General features: G+C 39.7%; 1 protein-coding gene across 19 annotated transcripts in view; it reads left to right on the plus strand.

Moving 5' to 3' along the window:
• snap91a (synaptosome associated protein 91a) overlaps nucleotides 1-19,167 on the plus strand; it is a 56,528-nt gene that overhangs the window by 9,156 nt on the left and 28,205 nt on the right. For all 19 annotated transcript variants that reach the window (XM_044207031.1, XM_044207032.1, XM_044207033.1 and 16 more), the window contains exons 2-3: nucleotides 13,015-13,157; nucleotides 17,352-17,427. In XM_044207031.1, the coding sequence (XP_044062966.1) occupies nucleotides 13,015-13,157; nucleotides 17,352-17,427 (219 nt within the window). The remainder of the gene's footprint in view (nucleotides 1-13,014; nucleotides 13,158-17,351; nucleotides 17,428-19,167) is intronic.

Here is a 19,167-nt window from a genome sequence, read left to right on the forward strand (position 1 = left end):
TAGCATAAACAAACTATTGGAAAACACAGCTTTCACAATAGCAGGGTGGCATGCCTGAAAAATGTCAGTAAAACTGACACATGGTAACATTTTTTAAGCACTTCCACTTGTTGACCCAACACTGTCTGTGTGGATATCTTCAGTGAAACTGCTGCTAGTTATTTATTCATACTGCTTCACAATTACAATACTGTTTGTCAGGACTAGATTCCAGTGTTTTAACAGACAGCAGTGGGACATCTTGTACCATGTAGCATAAAATCCAGTCTCTCCAGACTTTTGGTTTTAAAACCTAATTTCAGTTAATGCAGAGCTAAAAGTCTGAATTACAAAATCAATGATATTTCAATTTTATTTATACAACGCCAAATCATAACAGAAGTTATCTCAGGGAACTTGTCATATAGAGCAGGTCTAAACCATACTCTTAATAATATTATTAACAGAGACCCAACAATTCCCACCATGAGCAAGCACTTGGTGACAGTGGCGAGGAAAAACTCCCTTTTAACAGGCAGAAACCTCGGGCAGAACCTAGGCTCTGGGTGGGCGGCCATCTACCTCGACCGGTTGGGTTGAGAGAGAGAAAGCAGGAGGAAAGAGAACATACAGTAGCACAATACAAGTTCCACATAGAGATATAAAGTAATAGTAATGGTATTGGTACTAATATTAATATTAATACAAATAATCATAGTAATAATAAAGATAGCAATAATAATAAGACTAATAATAATTTTAGCAGCAGGTGTTGAGCAGGAACATGGGGGCAGTAGGAGGCCCGCAATCATAGATCCAGACTCTGCAGCCCTGGAGGCAGAAACACCTGCTGAAAGCGTCAGAAAGAGAGACGAGAGAGACAAGGAAGCACAAAACTATGGGACAGAGAAGATGTTGAGTTAGTAACATACATTAATGGGATAAGAATGCATACAGGTGGAGAGGGAGAGGAGGAGAGAGGAGCTCAGTGCATCATGGGAAGTGGGATGGTTCAGGACTCGCCCAAGCCAGCCCTAACTATAAGCTTTATCGAAGAGGAAAGTCTAAAGCCTACTCTTAAATGTGGAGATGGTGTCTGCCTCCCGAACCCAAACTGGGACCTGATTCCACAGGAGAGGAGCTTGAGTTGAAGCGTTGTGTGTCTGCTGTTGCACTAAGTCATTGGTATATTCTAAAAAAATCACAAAATCTTACAAATGTGCCAGCAACTGCTAGGGAAAAAAGTGACAATGCATGTAGTACAGTCTGAGTCAGTATAAAGGATACTTGTCTGTATGAGAGGAAAAATGTTCAAAAGCATCTTCCAGCCTTTCTGTTCCTTCAATTAGTCCTCATATGTTTCCCCTTTTCTGCCTGTCCCACTCTTATCTTTTCACCACTACTCCCACTCAGTTTCTCTTCCTTCCTTACTATATAATAATTCTGTGCAGTGCTTGCCTAATGGTGAGTTGCAGTGAACAGACAAATGTGAAAGGAGGTTGGTTAGAGGTCTCGTACTGTAATGCTGATCTCACAGCAGGTATCCTTGCAAGCCCCAGAATGCCTCTCTAATGTCAAACACTGTGTGGGAGGTGGACTGTCCTACCAACAGTGTGTGTCCAGATTAATGAGCTGGGACAAGGATCCCCCATACAGCTGCTATCAGACCATTATCTACTCCAAATCTGTAATACCTCCCCTGTCTTTCCATGCCTCTCAGTCCTTTTTCTTATGTTCTTTGGAAGTCGCAGTGGTCTTGAGCCCGCTAGGATAAAAACATGAATATTACAGTTGTATCTGTGGGGGGATTTATTGCACCTAAATGGGCAGAATGTACACACAGAGGCTTGCATTACCCGGAATAGAATTCAGGTAAACAGTCCTTTGTATGCAGGTAAGCAGCAGCAGCCTCTCCAGCAGCTCAAACATTAAAGGGCCATGTCTATACCCATGCTACATATCAATAATGCAGGGAGGCTTAGGTTTCCTGCTGTTTTATTACTCTATCTGACTGCAGAGTTCTGCCTCAGGACCCAACTTTGCAATAAAAAAAGTGTCACAAAAAAGTTCCCTCACTGACTGAATCACCAGATATAAGGGACCCTGTGTGAACATTTATATAGTTTTACAAAGTTTGGAATAGTTTTGAAAGTTATGTGACAGCCTCTCTGAGAATCATCCCCTTAGACTGTCTTTCAAAGTGCCATACAAGCAGTGACATGATGTAACTATTTGTGGATTATTCAACATCTTGTTTAAAATTCCATTGGAGGTCTGTATGAGGTCCAAACAAATCTTTCTTCATTTAGTGATAAAGTCATTGTTGAATTGAACGTTTGCCATACGGCCCATCCGTCTCTGTTAATGTTATTGCACCTGTCAAGCTTTCCATTCGCGCACCACACATGCTGTTAACAATGATAACAGTGGTAGATTTACTACTCAAATTGGTTTGTAATTTTGGAAACAGCAGGTCCTTGATTTCAGACAGAGGTAGACAAAGGCAGGCTTCTCATTTCTAGCCAGAAATTGTGGCTTTTACCACCTGAAATGACATTTTTTGCTCATTTTAAAATGAGAATCTTGTAAAACATGTCTTAAATATGCACTCGATGGCTACATACATGATATTGTGCCAAAAGACTGAGGCTAAAGCATGTCCGAGGCTAAAAGTCATCATCCTCAACAGTTGATGAGCCATGTAGAAGAATGTAATTTTGGTTCAGCAAAGACATGGATTGCTAGTTAGCCCTAGTATTATAAGAGGGAACTGTAAGATACAAGAGGAAAGGCTTTAGGATGGGGCCTAGGGGTTAGTCATAAACAGGATCTTAATCTTAATCTTGATCTTAATCTAACCTCTTAACCCCACAAACTAGTTAGTTATTGACGTGCTCCTTGCCTGTAACGCTTGGTTACTGTGTAGCAAGCCACTTAGGTTGCATGCTAGTGATTGCAGCTTATGTTATAGAAGATAAATATACCGCTTAATTAATTCCTTAAATTTTTGCTCTTATGTTTTTTGGTTTTAGAAAGGCTTGGGAAAAAAACACCACCCTCAAATCTAGATCTTACTACAAGCCTGTGCACACGTGGAGAAATCCAAAGACTGACTTGCCGTGCTGCCAAGCTATGATTGGACAATCACTGTTTGGGGGACGTATTTAGCAATTTTAACAAACTTTTAATTTTGGTTTTCATGTAGCTTTATTGTTCTGCAACTGAATATTCAAAGAAGCATGCAGGTGCTTTGTGACAAACTTGAGAAACATTTTTATCCATGTTTCCCACACAGGACTGGTTTCATGCATGGTACCCATGATTTCCACCAGTATTAATGTGAAAGTGGTAGTCATGAACAATGCCTGTTGACAAAGAGAGGGATTGCTGCAGACCCCCAGGTGTTGACCTGCAGCACAGTGGAGTGCTTTTTTTGACTTCCTAGATTATTTGATTACTCACTCTAACAAACACTAGACACCCCTGGGAAGATCTCAGCTCAATCTTTTTTCATCTGTTCACCTGACTGTGCAGCTCTAGGAATTTCTTTTGGATTTATTTAGATAGTTTTTAACCTTAGGTTAAAAGTAGGTAAACAGTAGGCTCTTAGGAGTTTATTCCAATAACACCATCAGATCCTGCATGCTGGATGTTAACCAAAGTGACAGCTCTAAGCTAATTTGCCTTTAAATGAGTTTAATGGGGGAAATTTCCTTTTCTATATACCACTACAATTCTCAGAAACATATGGCCAAATTCAGTGCTGAAAATTTTCAAACATTCATCAGTAGGACATGGTTTACTTAAATAGTTCTGTATCAACTAATTCTTCCCCCCCTTTACTTCATTGTTACTTCCCCACCTCCCACCCTTCCTTCCTGTGCTTCTTTGGCTCTGGACAGACCTATTGTATCACTCACACAGATACAGATTTTTCTCAATCAGAAAAAGAAGCCCAACAATCCAGAAAAAAATGGTCTTGGCTGCATTATTTTGGTTCAGCATACACGGTGGATATCTGTCCCTGTCTCCTCCCTTGGAGCAGAACCTGCACCTAACAGAAATACACAAGCCACAGGGAAGACACAAAGCCTCATGCGAGGTGAACAGCTAATAAGGGATGAAGGGAGTTAGGGAGGACAAAATTAATGTACACAGGAAGAGATGTTAGACTGGTGATGCTCAGGAAGGAGATTTATTGGCTGCAATGTGGGTAGGTTTTTTTTTTTGTTGGTCTGAGACCATCTCTAGTTAGACATTGGAGCTGTGGGCAAGAGGAAGGACAACAGAGTAATTGATAGAAATTGATAGAAAGATTGATCGGTGAACACAGCTGGCAAAAGCAGATCTGATCTATCAAATGTCTGTTTGGGTGCTTTGTTAAAAGATGAGCAAGGATGCACAAGGTTCACCTGCAGACCAATGAACAACAGTCTATTTGCTACTCAGTCACTGAATGATAGAACATCACAGTAAATCAAACTGTTCATGAGAGCGTTTGGATTTGCTGTTTTAAACACCCAATATCTGGCAGCTTTCAATTCCTGTGAAAATCTGCAAAGTAAGTGTTGTATTTTATGTTTTTAGTTGTAGCAACAGTGTTTTGATAATAATATAAAGAGCAAGGTAGATACTGACCAGACAAAGAAAGGGTGTTAACTACAGAAACACCTGTGTCATCAGCACAAAAAGATGTCACAGCAGTACACACGCTGTTTTCAAATGTTTGTTTAGAAAATTATGAAGAGTGTGTGTTGTGCAGCCTTGCACGTGTACATGTTCTGCGGTGCATGCATGATTGGCGGTTCACCTTCAGTTGGACTCACACACAGTGGCTTTAATATTAGTTACAGTTATTGATGTGTTAATCCGGTAAAATTAAAAGAAACAAATGTCCCTTTTATCTACTTTAAATGTTATGAAATCATTTGTTTTTATTTCACATTGGACACAACACACTTTTCACATCTTGTACAAACATGAATGAATGTGGGATTTTCTACCCATGAGCTGCATCACAGCTAACAAACCACAACTTCACCAACAGCTAAGTGAAATGTCACTAAAAGCCAAAGCGTCTATATGAAGGCAGCGCTGCTATCTGTGTCCACCAGCAGTAGTAGCAGCATTGTGTGGGATGCCAGCTTTTTCCTCAGATGTCACTTCCAGCCTCCACAGTGTCTGGATCCCAATGGCTTCCTCTTTGTTTGGCTGCCACACCACATTGGTGCTATGCTACGCTGGGACAGAGTGCATTCTGGGTATTTTTTTCTCCCCCTGTATGCTGCTTGAGGGTGAGATGCGCTATAAATAAACACTGTGCTTTCATGGTCCCTTCATGTGTAGCTCAACAAGGCATCACTCATGCAGCATGGCTTGTATTGCACTCTGCACTCTTACGTAGATAAAGCGCTTACTGAATGCACCATTCCTCATGTTTATGAGTTACCTATTCAACAATACTGATCTATATGAAAAATTAGAATAGATAGAAATGTTTGCAGTATGCAAAATAACTATACTTGTGCAGCATAGAGGGTTTGGTGAATTCGGTGTTGAATCTTTAAGCAGTGTTAAGGCTGCATGAATCACATACATCTGGCATTGGCTGGAAGACCCCTATCAGTTGCATCTGTGACGATGATTTCAAAGAAATTTTACTGCATCTTTGATGCCACTGCAAATATGAGAGCCTGTTGCCTAGGAAACCACCTTGGCATGTCTTTGGTGCATATTGGTACATTTGTAAAAATCCACCTATGAAAAAATTAGGAGGATGTTGCATGTGTGTCGTGCAGGCTTGCGTATATGCTTAAGTGTGTCCTGCGGTGGTTGGCAGTTTGCCTTCAGTTGTACTCACACACAGTAGCTTTGATATCGCTTACAGTTATTGAAATGTTAAAGGGTGCTATTTGAAATCGGAGGCCTGTCAGTTGTGTGTTGGGTGTGGCAGACGCTGCAGGGCATCCTGATATGGTATTAGGTGACAGTTATCTGACAATGTCAATAGAGCACATGAGTCCAAAGTGTGAGAGTCAAAGATCAATACAAGCCCAACTGGGTCACCTGCTAAAGGGACACCTTTACAGGATAAGTGTGCCATTATTCTATAATTTTCTTATTGTCAAAAGATCCCATAAAAAGACCAAAACCAACAGTGCATTAGTCGATCAATACTTTCCGCCTTCCCTTCCCTGTCTGTGGCACTCAGCTCCAAGCTCACTAGTTCCTACTGAAGATACAGTCTTTAAAAACAGGCCACAAATATATAGTATGTATACAGTATATATATATAGCCTCAACGATTTCCTAAAACAGCTGGGCACTGTAGTTTTTAGCAAATGTCAAATCAAATCAAACAGGAGTAAATAGTGCATTTGTTGTGGACAATTTTCAGCTGGTGTGGAAAATAGCTGGTGAGGACGGTGTGTGTAGGATTTGCCTCTCAGGGCATCCGTAGTATTTACACACATGACATAGGCAAGGGAAAGTCTGAGGTCTTGTTAAAGGATAAGGCTGGCATTATTTTATCTTTTTTATTATTATCAGTAAATCCCATGAAAAGACCATAACCAAGGATGAATCTCACTAAGAAGTCTGTTGCTGTCATGCTTTCCACTAGACCTAACCTAAAAGTGATTAAAAACACATAAAAGAGCCATACTGTTGCATTGAGTGACATATACCTTCATTACAATAAACATAACCAGTGTATTTTCTTCCTCACAGCTCAGCAACAAGAAAAGCACCCTAAACAAGGAACCATCCCCCTGAGCATGCTCGGTGACATCTACCGACATAAGATTTCAGAAGCAGAGTTGTTTCAGAATAAACCCCAAAGGCCATGTTTATTGTTATGAATGAATATGTCACTTGAATGCACCTCTTTTATGTGTTTTTAATAGTTTTTAGACAACAATAGCCTTCTGGTGTGGAAGGATAAGCTATAACAAGCGGTGGCAGAAAATACATTCAAAGATTAATTTATTGCTGTTTTTGAGACAGTGATTCTTCTGTCTTTCTGTTTGTGAAAATTATACTGGATATTTCATGCGTAACAGATGACGCTGCATATTGTGCATAAATTTTGCTTCTGTCAGACAGAATGGGGATTGATGTGGTTGCATTCTGAAGCGTTGGGTGTGAATGTCTGTTTGTGTGTTTGTCTCGATGTGTGCTACGTGTTTGCATGTATGTCTGTTTACGAGTGCCTTACATTCAAGCAGGTGTCTTTTTCTCTTGTCTTTCCTCCCCCTCATTTTACAACCACACACACACACTGTAGAGGATGTGAACATGTCAGAGCAATGGTTCTCCTCTCTTTGCTCGCTACGCTGCACAATGACGGCTCAGGTGCTGTGGTTGTAAAATTAGATCAGGGGAAGATGTGTGTGCACACATGTGCGTGTACATTTGCTAGAGTGTGCGTATTTGTATGATAATATAATAAATGTGTAGAATAGTGTAGACGGCCTTGTAATACCCATGTCACGAATAACCTTGACATGATAGCTAAAAATCCCCAGGCTCTGAATGAAGGACACGTTCTATATGCTGTCACGAGGGACTGAAATGTCATACTAGGACCACAGTACAAGAGCCTGTTAGCCTCATGTTTGGCTGCTACAACATTTTTGAACCAAAATAGATTTTATAATATTACATATCTTGTAAACTGTGCCACATCTTCATCATCATTTTTAACATCGATATATATTTGTGAGACACTGTAAAATGCAGTGTAGAGGCCAGTAGAAGCTGTTAATCTTATTGACTATGTTTTTTTTTGTTTACAGAAATTGTATTAATGTCTCTAACTCAACTTTTCAGGATCTATAAAAATACAGTACTGATACAAATGTGCTCATAAGAAACGAAAATTGAGGTTACACAATGTTATATAACAACAGCAATATGCAGCCCCATAGCCAGCGGTTAGGCTACATCTGTGTGAGTGTGTGCCTGTGTGCTACTGCAAGCAGCATTGTAGCCTGGGGTCTACATTAGTGAACACCCATGATTCTGTAGATTTAAGTGTGGATGTGTCTATTGCAGTAATCACCAGCTGATGGCTAACTGCTCTTACAGCTGGAAAGACTCACTATGCAATTACTCTCAGTGGTTCAATACCACCACTTCTCAATGGCAGCTCTCGCTGATTCTACATTCCCATCAGGCTTTTACCATAGTTAGGAGTCATGTGGCTCTTTATGATGAACCAAGACCCACTCACATGAAGGAAGAGTCTACATCCAGTTTGGGGAGATCAGCCTGATGGTCAGCTTAGCTATTAAGTGATGAGAAGATGATGATGATTCGATTTGCTGCATGTTGCAACGTACAGGATATGTAATATGGATCCAAGCATGCAAGTAATTGTTAGCGTGCCTATCTGTGTGTGCTAGCGCTTGACAAAGGGCCACATATCAAGCTGCCTCGCACTCGCTCTCTTGCTCTCTGTGTCTCTTTCTTACTCACACTCACACATATGAATAATTGAGAAGGAAGGGGGGGGGGGGATGGCACGGTGAGTCAGGAGTTCCAGCCGAATTGTTGTTCAGCATTTCAATCAGAACAGAGACTCTCCTCCTGTTTCTCTTTCTCTCTTTCAACAGTATTAGGATTCGGTTCTACTGCATGTTTAAATGATACCCAAATCTTTATCCAGCACATTTTCAAATATGTCTGTTCACTGTGAGAAACATTAGGGATTCATTGAATAGTGAGTTCATGAAAGCTTTTATCAATACGGTTCATAATACTCGTTTAGCTTGAGCAGCAGTGGCCACCATAGCTGAACAGACAAAGAAAAGAGACGTCTTAGCATGGAAGCAGTGTTTGATTGACGACCACAGTGTAGAAGCAATGGTCAACTGTCAACAAATACAACTATAATCTCTTCTACATTAATTTTATTTCTATACTCTAATTAGGACATCATTTACAATAGATGTGAGGCAGCTATTTATATAGATATTAATTGGTTGTGGCTCTGCAGTTTGTCTCACAGTCTGGCAAAAGCACCGACCCCCACAGTGGGAAATACAGAGAGAGAGACAGGCAGAGAGTGAGACAGACAGACCGACAGACTGAGATAGAGACAGACAGAGATGGAGAGATGAAAAGCGTAGGATGATGCAGGCTGCTGACTCATCAGCCCTGTAGAGATTATCCCTCTCACTCTGTGTGTGTGCATGTATATGCGTGTTTGTGTGTGTGTATCTGCTGCCTTACTACTGAAGAGGACATGCACAGCAATCATTACCGCATGATGAAAGCATGATAGAGGAAACAAAAGTGCTAGCAGACTTGTAGCATGACTGTCAGTGCAAATACCTTGAATGAGTTTTTGCATGATTACTTATCCAGTTGCCTTTCCAACTACACCTACTGTGGGCTATTGTACTTGATTTATTCATGGAAATAGAAACATGTATTATAATAATTATAATTTATCATTTTGTCACAGAAAATGCCACAAGAAACTGTGATCTACAACACTTGTGGTTCTCATGGGAATGTCAATGCAAAGCAGAGAGACACGGACAGGTTTAAGGAGGTTGTTTCAAAATATAACCATTATGGAAATTGTTGGTCAGTATATGATGTCCCCATACTAAAGAGAGTTCCCTTTCATGTCAAGGACACTCACTAAATCTTAAGACTCTCCATGGGCCGAGTCTGAATGTAAAGTAATCCAGTCTCAGAAGATTGTTGTTGGTACACACATATTACAAAATTGGATCATATTAGCTTTTATGCCAATTAGTCAACCCCATTTACTAAGTCCATCATATCCCTCTTTGCCAGTACTGTATGCTTGTCTTTAGGTATGTTTGTCTCTGGCAGATGTCATAATTGTCATGTTGCAGTTTTTTGGCAAAGCATTTGCAAGTTGGGCACAGTAGGTGCCTTATGTTGCTTTGAAAATGCATGTCAAAGTTGTAGCACTGTTTGTAATTGTGCTGAAGGTGCTTTAAGTTTTGAAGGATAAGACTGGTGTTTTTCTATATTTTTCTTATTGTCAACAAATCCCATGAAAAGACCAAAACCAACAATGCATTGGATGATGATGATGATTCCACAATCCTGTCAGTGGCACTCCGCCCCAAACCCATTTGTTGCTACTGAAGATGTAAACCTTTAAAAACAGCACAACACAAATATATATTTTTTTTATTTAAAAAAAAAAAAAACAGCCAAGTAAATTCCTAAGACAGCTGGGCATGGTAGTTTTTAGCAAACGTTACTCAAACAGGAGTAAATGATGTATTTCTTGGGAACTATATTCAGCCGTGGAGTAATACACATTTGGTGCTCCAGTGAGCATTTACACCACTAGGACAGTGTATGTGGGTATCTGAGTCTTTGCCTGTTGCCTCATGGTGACCACAAGATTACAGGAAGTTACTGGTCCTGACCAAGAAATAGTCCGGACATAACATAACCTCCTGTACAACTGCAAATTGTTGTTTCACTTCAGTATTTGTATGGATTAAACCAGCAAGATTATGACAATAATCTCAATTATGTCAATTACTGAGCTTTAGCATATTTTGTATCCTTCATAAATACAATATATCAATACTATAAAAAGCTGTCAAAACAGTTTTTTATAAGAGTTGTTAGAAATATTCAATTTGTTCGATATCTTATTTTAAAGTAAAACTTTTTAGTTGCCAAACTCCCCATTGCTCATTACTCCATGTCATTATAACTAGTGACAGATTGCTCGATGTGTGAGGCGTACTAGGTGTGAGGTGTACTGGCATTTAGTCTATATTAAGCCAGGGAGGAAAATTCAATAGACACCTCTCAGCTGCCTCCCAGTCTGCTGGCAGTAAATGTGCAGACATGGATATGACACTATTAATGAATCACAGGACTCGATAGTAGTTGCTCTGTGTCCAAACTGCTCTGCAGAATCAAGGCTTTTAAAATGACGCCGGTCATGTTTTCTCTCCCTCTCCGTCCATCACTCTGCATACACACCTACTTATCTCATTCCTCACACTGTCTCTGAAGATATGCCCTGAGGTTTGCCATGGAGGACAGCTCTCCTATCTGCCAGTGAATACATATTCTTCACATACGCTTTACTGTTATCTGACAGACGCTGATAAACAGGAGGAAGGAAACACAACTACAGATAGTTCTAATTCATTGGGTATTAGCAAGGTATACTAAGATTTTGGTAGACTGTCCTCTTGGTCAACTTACCTGTTAAATTACTAAGTGCTATATCAATACATGTATCACAGTGACACCAAAATTGTCCGCGTAGTGCAGAGGGATTGTTCACTTACGTGCTCCATGCTAACACTTTAGCATAAACAATAAACTATAATAGTTAGCCAGCCTTTTTTAAGTTTAAAGTTGGTTTTAGTAATGGAAATGAGCCGTTTTCACAATATAACTAGACGTTAAAATTAAAGCAGCATTAAAACATTTTTTGACCAGTTGGGGGCAGCAGACTGTATAAAATTGACATATTATTACCTAATCACCTATCACCAAATATGTTAGCAAGCACATTCAGGAGACATGGAGCAGCAGGAGTTTCTGGCCTCCCAACAAAAGTAAGTCCAATATTCATTTTCCTTTTAGCTCTTTAGGTCTGTTGTTGTTGGACAGGTAGTGTACAGTAGGTTTATCAGAGAAAACAGCTGCCTGCTGTGGTTTGAAATGATACTGATGAGAGCAATGAACAAAATAGTAAAATTGTGGCCGTAAAACCAAAACAATGAGCTAACAGGTGCTCAAAAGCGAGAGAGCAAAGAGTTCTGCTGAGTCAGCTGGTAAATCTCTGTAGGGCTGTTGCTACAAGTGACAAGTTTACATTATACATAGCCAGTTTGATCTATTGGTATATAAAAACATTGATTAATGCAGCTTTAAATAAAATGTTGTGACTTCCTACTGTAGTCCTGCCACTGACATGGTGACAAGTATTTTCCCCATGAAGTGAATTATACGCATACCAGAGTGCTTAAGTAACTTGTTATTTTTACTTATAACAGATTATTTAACAATATACTTATATTATAACAACCTGGAATAGGTGGCTTTAGCTGTGCAGATTGTTTCATAAGCAATATTACCCATATTACAGATTTGCTGTATTACATTTGGTCATCTGTGAACTACTATATTGACCAAGAGGCCAGTCTCTAAACACCTTGGTGTGTTCCTTTGGCACTGTCTGTCTGTCTGGCTGATTGTGATCCGTAGTGCTGAAATTCTGATTTGCATTGCAATCCCTTCTTCCCTTTTGGTTTCTCTCTATCTCTCTGCTGTGGAATATTCCACTCTCCCTCTGCCTGTGCTGGTGGCTGCAGGAACGAACAAAGCAGCAGCCAGTGTGACTCACACCAGGCAATGGTGGCATAATGCGAAGCACTTATCTAAATACATTTCATTACGATGGAAAATGGCAGCTTCCAGAGGCAATTCTGTCGATAAAAAGTAGCTCCTCTTGCTTGCACAGATAAGCCTACTTACTAAATAGGCATCTGATTGACAAAATAAGAGGAATTAACATATTTAGACAGACATTGGACTCTGCAAAACTGTCAGATCTAACAAACTAGCTAGTCTAACACTGACACATAACCTCCGGTTTTAGTTTACTAAAAATGGCCCTGTACTTTTGACTCAGACCAGACCTCAGTGACATTTAATAATGATAATATGATTTGTTGCTAAGAGAATTTTCTGTGACAATATCTTGAAACGAGACTGAACACTTTGCTACCATAGTACATATCTATGAATTAAAGTAAAAATTAGGATGCAAGGATGCGGCTGTGAAATGCAGCAAAGCCCAGACCCAGTATCACCGCATTTACTCTAGCACACTCCTGTTTGTCATTTCTCAGCCCATCTGTCTTCTTCTTTCACCATCCCTGCAGTGGTTTGTGTTGTCATTACTTGAATAAAAGGCTTTCAGCACACGCTGTACCTGTGCTGAGCCTCTCCCCTGCTAATACCACCACCATCTGACCTCCTGTTCCTCTTCTCCTCAATGCTTCTCAGACCTGATCCAGGCCACCCAGGAGACCAATGTGAACGTCCCCCAGATGGCCGACACACTGATGGAGAGGGCCGGCAACGCCAGCTGGGTGGTGGTTTTCAAAGCCCTGATCACCACACACCACCTCATGGTGAATGGCAACGAGGTGAGGTTTTAACATACTAATTACACACATCCTGAGTTTATACTTATGTTGGTTGCTAGTTTTAATGTCTGGTAAAATGCAATCAAAGGAAGTGAGTAAGTATTTATCTTCCCTTGAGCAAGGCACTTTACCCCAGCTGATCCACTGACCCCCAGTGTGTGATTGTAGCCCCCAGTAGAGTCAGCAGAAGACTGGTTGTACTAGGAAGCTGTCAGATGTAAAGTAGGGCAGTGCTGGCATCACTGCTCAGTCAACTTTCCACACAAGACCCAAAGTAGACACACAAATACCTGCTCAAAAACACACCGTAGCAGGAGCACAGATTGCCTTTCATGCATGGAACTACAAGCTGTAGTTCTGATCTCTGTTCAGTCAGCCATGTTATGAGTGTAAAAAGGTGGAAATAACTTACCAGCATACTAATATCACAGTTAAAATGTGCAACAGTTACGCTATGTTTGGTAAACAAAATACGACAAGACAACAACATGAGTGTCTGGCTAAACACTTTTTTATTTACCAATTCATATTTCCATTTCCACCAACCCAGTGAATTCATTTTTTCTTCAAGTCTGTTTATTTGATTTTTTAAGGACAGGTAGTGTGTACATTACAATGACAGCATTTAAAACTAAAACATAGAGGCAAGATAAAGTAATGTCCATTTAAAACAAAGCACAAGGATTGAAAAATATATACAGTTATGGTAGAGCAAGCAGCATACAAAAAAGGACAAATAAAATAATATATATTTTTAAAAATGTTTGAACAATAAATATGATTCAGGAAATAGAAGAAACAAACAGAAAACAAAAGACAAAACAAAAACTAGCATTGTCAACAACAGTGATCCAAAGATATGTGAGTGTGATACATCATGAATAGGACCTTATCACAACCTGTCAAGCACATGGGATATACAAGTCAGTTTACTGGGTTGTCGACCATTTGTCGAGAAGCGGTTTCCAGATTTTTAGGAAGACATTTTCCTTATCAGCAAGTTAATAAAGAAGGCCTTCCATATGAATCACGTTACCAAGCTCCCTCAGCCATTGGTGGATTGTGGGGCTAGACTCAGATTTCCATTGTTGTTGAATGAGGCGTTTTGCTGGGGCATAGCCACAGCTGATGGGCAAGTGTACCTGTATCCTGTTTCCACCTAATGCACAGGGGGGAGACGTTAGGATATATAGCGTGGAGCCTTGATTTAGTGGTGTCTATGTACAATCTTAAATTCTATTCTAAGTTCTAACTGTTGTATATCTTAATAAGAATTGCCCTTCACGTATTGTCAGTGATTTCAGCACCCAGCTCCACTACCCAAGCGTTCCTTAATTTAGCATCAGACAATACAACATGGGCTTGCAAGGATGAATATAGAAAAGAGATTGACCCCTTACTGTTAGGATCAATGGCGAATAATGCTGTCAAGTATGCTATGTTCAGGCATATTTTCATAATGTGGTAAGCTATAGGACTGTTGAAATTGTTGAAAGGATGCCAGTTTACCCTTAATATATAAGGCTATATATATATAATATATAGCCTCCGATTGTGACTATGTTTTTATCTTTCCGGACGGAAAAAAAATTTAATCATTTAAACCATTTAATTGGATTAATCCATGTAGACTTCAATGTAGGCAAATTCAAAAAAGAATGAATTTGCCTCCATGTTAAAAATGACAGGGCTGGTTATGTATGATGGAATTTTTACCTTTACGGGACTGTTCAAAAGTGCAGAAAGAGATGTATGCCCGCAGGCTGCCTGTTCAATCTGAAGAAATTGTAGTTATTACACTCGGGTCTGCGAGTAGGCTTTTGTGCCAGAAGAACAAAACTCAAGTTTGCAGCCCAGCTCCTGTTCCCAGGGAGTGATATGAATCCATATTTTAACCTCTTCAAACATTGTTCAAATCCACAGAACTGTATTTTAGTTCAGGTAGAGTTCCCAAAGTTTCAAAACACACCAAATATTTCAGGCTGGATTCTGGGTAAATGTGAATAAAATGATCCACCAAATATCTAGAATATTTCCATGTGATCAGATGTTTGCAGCCATAAAAAAGTCAATAGCTTCAATGAAGAGCTGGAACAAGTTGATATGAATATGTGACGCAGTCTGACAATGTGGAATTTGATAATTGTTCCAACCTTAAAGCTGCACTAATCAATATTTTTATATGAAAAAAGACTGTATAATGTGAAAGGTGCTGCATGTAGTGATGAAGCCACAGAGAATTATTACCCAACTCTGCAGTTCCCCCAGCCTTATGGAGCATTTTAGCATCTTTCAGCTCATTGTTTTGGACTTCTTCTTTCTTACGGACTGCAACTTTACTGTGTTGGTTCAGTCTCAGCACTCTCATCAGTGTCATTTCCAGACAAAGCAGGCAGCTGTTTTAGCTAAAAAGGTTTGATAGACCCACTGTACGCTACCTGCCTAGCACCAAACGGCACATTACAGTCAGCGACTAGTTGTGGAGCATTTAGCAGCTAAAGATGATAATTCCCTTAGGAGTTGGAAGAGACCAAACAGAGCTAAAAGGAGAGTGAATATTTGGATATACATTCACCAAGTCAAGTGGACAGAAACATGACTCCAAATGATTGCTAATGTTGCCTCATGTCTGCTGGATTTGTAAATAGGCAACTGTTTGCGAACACATAACACCTACAGTATATAAGGTGACAATATGTCAGTGTTGTATTTACAGTTTGTTGTGCTGCCCTCAAGTGGCCAAATACTGGGAAATACTGGTTTCTAAGTTGTTAATACTTTTGACAGTGACTGTGTAGTGATAGAAAAGGGTTATAACATGAACTCAGTGACAAAATAGCTAATGATTGTCCACGTATATTTATAGTTTACCTTATGAGTAACTGCCATTATTTCACTCCAAGGTCTTCTCTGCACAAAACCCTTTAAATTTTTGCTTTTGCTCCATAGTTGTAAATAGCAGTCATGGTATCAGCAAAGGGACTGACCTTCTGCTTCCTGGTCCTGACCCCCTAACCCAATTTATGTCCTGACAGCTGAAGAAAGGCAAAAACTCTGAATGGGCGACAGGGGATAACTCAGAGAAATGCTCCTTTACTGCCCATCAAAGTGGCCAAACTGCCACTGAATTTGGATGACATAAATGAGAGAGAGAGAGAGAGATATTGATACAGCAATGCCAGAGAAAGAAGGAGAATGAGAAGACAAAGAGAAATACTGTGAGATTAAGCCATCAGTTAATTTAGTCATTAATTTGTGATATGAAGATAATAGCAGCAACCTTTGTAGTCGATACAGCAGGGGTCAGGGGGAAAGGCTAAGTTGTGTTGCAGTAGGCCACAATGGGATGGCCTTTCACACATGCACACACACACACACACATACACACACACACGCACATATTTCACAAATAAGCTGTTTGTGTGTGAGCAATTTTTTCCCCCATGTTTGTGCTATTATCCGTGTGATATGGACACAAAAGCTCAAAGGGACAGTGCCATAAATGTGTGTGAGTCATGAAATTATGTTTGACAAGACAATATACGCATACGGTATGTACCCACTGTCCCCTGAGACCTGTTTGTTTTTAGCCAGGGCCTTGCTGTTTTTGTGTCTAATTCATATTCACACCCTCCCACTCACAAAGACTGCAGCATTGCTCCTTTAATGCTGGATTTCTCTCTTATCACTAAAGAAAAAGGACAAGTATAGAATAACACCTCTTTCCTTAATTCCACTTTCTGCTACAGGCAATTTCACAGGTTTGGGGTAGAGTGCTGAACAGCCCCTTCAAGATAGCTGTGAAACAAGCCTTCCGTTCTTATATTTAAAATGGAGCCATCTGTTTGAACATTATCATAAAAATATAACAAGCCATGACTGCTGGGATATAATGTGTTTATTCATAACTGTGAGGGGTAATCTATGGTTATTTTTCAATTAATGAAAAATATATATATTCATTTAATTTTGTTTTGTTGATATGTGTTATCCATTCAAATTAAGGACAGTAAAGATGTTTCACAGTGTTTTAGTGAGGCACCATAAGGTCTTGAATCTTACTCTTCTCCACTGTGCAATCTTCTACAGCTACCACCACCAAAGTCACAAGTTTTCATCAAGAATGGCATTTCACCATATTTGTCATTTACTGCCTGGCAGAGAACTAAACCCTTCATTTGTCCTCTCCTGCAGAGATTCCTGCAGTTCCTGGCATCTAGAAACACCTTGTTCAACCTCAGCAACTTCCTGGACAAAACTGGCTCCCACGGTGGGTGGTGTTTCTTTCCTTCCTTTCTTTGACTAAACCGGCCCTGCATCATTTTCAACCCTTATTCCTCCCTATATTCGGATGTTTCCGTTGCCAGTTCTTTCACCCCTTTATTGTTGTGTTCCACTCTCCCTCTAATACTTACATGTGCAACAGCAGAACAAGCTTGAATGTTACAACCAACCTGAGCATTTCTCTATCCATCCCTCAGTTCCAGCTCTCCTAATCCCTGCTCCCCTCAATTAAACCCATCTCCATGGAAATGAATGCAGTCTCCATTGGTGATAAACACTGGGTTCACAGTCTGTTGTCATGGACATTTTGTCTACTAGGGTGACTGGACTATTTGCAGAGTTTAGAAAGCCAAATTATACATTATAAAGACTACATAATCAGGATTACATTGAACATTTTAATAGCAATCTAAGCATCGGCTCACAGCGCTAAGAAACTTGTGATTCCACAAAGAAAATAAAACTCCTTAGTAAAGTCCTCATTATTAAAGAACAGTTTGACTTTTTGGGGAATAGCGCCTATTTGCTTCAAGAGTTAGATGAGAAGATCAATACCACTCATTACCAGCTTTTTACCAGATATTTTTGCCTTTCAACAGAGCCTTGCTAGCTGTTTCCCCCTGCTTCCAGTCTTTAAGCTAAGCTTATTGTCTCCTGGCTCTAGCTTAATATTTAGCTGCTAGATGAAGATTCCACTCTTCTGTCTGTTAAATATGAAGCTACAGCCAGGTGATTAGCTTAGCTTAGCATGAAGACAGGAAGCAGGGGGAAACAGCTAGCTTGACTCTGTAACACCACAACTTGTTGTTTTTACATGTTGGTTTTTGTGCAGCTCAAACAAACGATATAATGTGTGAGTGTAATGTATTAATTAGTGAGCTTTGGAGATGCTAGTAGGTGCATTTTTTTACCTTTGGACAATGCCAGGTTAGTTTTCCCCTGCTTCTAGTTTTTATACTAAGCTAATGTGCTCCTGGCTTTAGCTTCATACTTACTACTACTTACATACTACGCACATTTAAGGGAGTGGTATCAATCTTCTCATCCAACTTTCAGCAAGGAAATAAATAAACATATTTCCCAAAATGTTGAACTCTTCTTTTAACCCATATATTTATCACAGGTGCAAAGACTCCTTACAGTTATGTTTAAGACATGAAACCCAGAATAAAAATCAGAATCAGCTCAGCTTTATTGGCCAGGTATGTGTACATATACAAGGAATTTGACTCCAGTTTTTTGTTGCTCTCTATGTACATACACAGAAATAGACTTAAATATGGCTAAAAACAAGGGCAACAAGCTCAACAGGTAGACAAACATTAAGCTACTATGTGCAATAAAATATATATATTTTAAGTACAAAGTACAAAAAACAACAACAGTAACATTGGGAAACAGTAAGACAATTAGTGCAGTGGTGCTGAAATAAATTAGATTAATGTAACAGGTTGCTTTATATACATGAGGTAGGTGGATATGAGTATATACAGTATGTAGAGCGTGTGTAGATTTAAAAAGTGATAATATTTACATTAACAATGAGCTAAATTTACAGGTACAGTGGTTGTTTGTGTTAGGGGTTATTGCACAGGGATTGTTCCTGACACTGTGTGACTGGTGTTAACTGTTCATCAGAGTGATGGCTTGTGGGTAGAAACTGTTCTTGTGTCTGGTTGTTTTGGCGTACAGTGCTCTGTAGCGCCTACCAGAAGGGAAAGCTTGG

Source organism: Siniperca chuatsi, linkage group LG9 (genome assembly GCF_020085105.1).
Source record: "Siniperca chuatsi isolate FFG_IHB_CAS linkage group LG9, ASM2008510v1, whole genome shotgun sequence".
NCBI lineage: Eukaryota > Metazoa > Chordata > Actinopteri > Centrarchiformes > Sinipercidae > Siniperca > Siniperca chuatsi.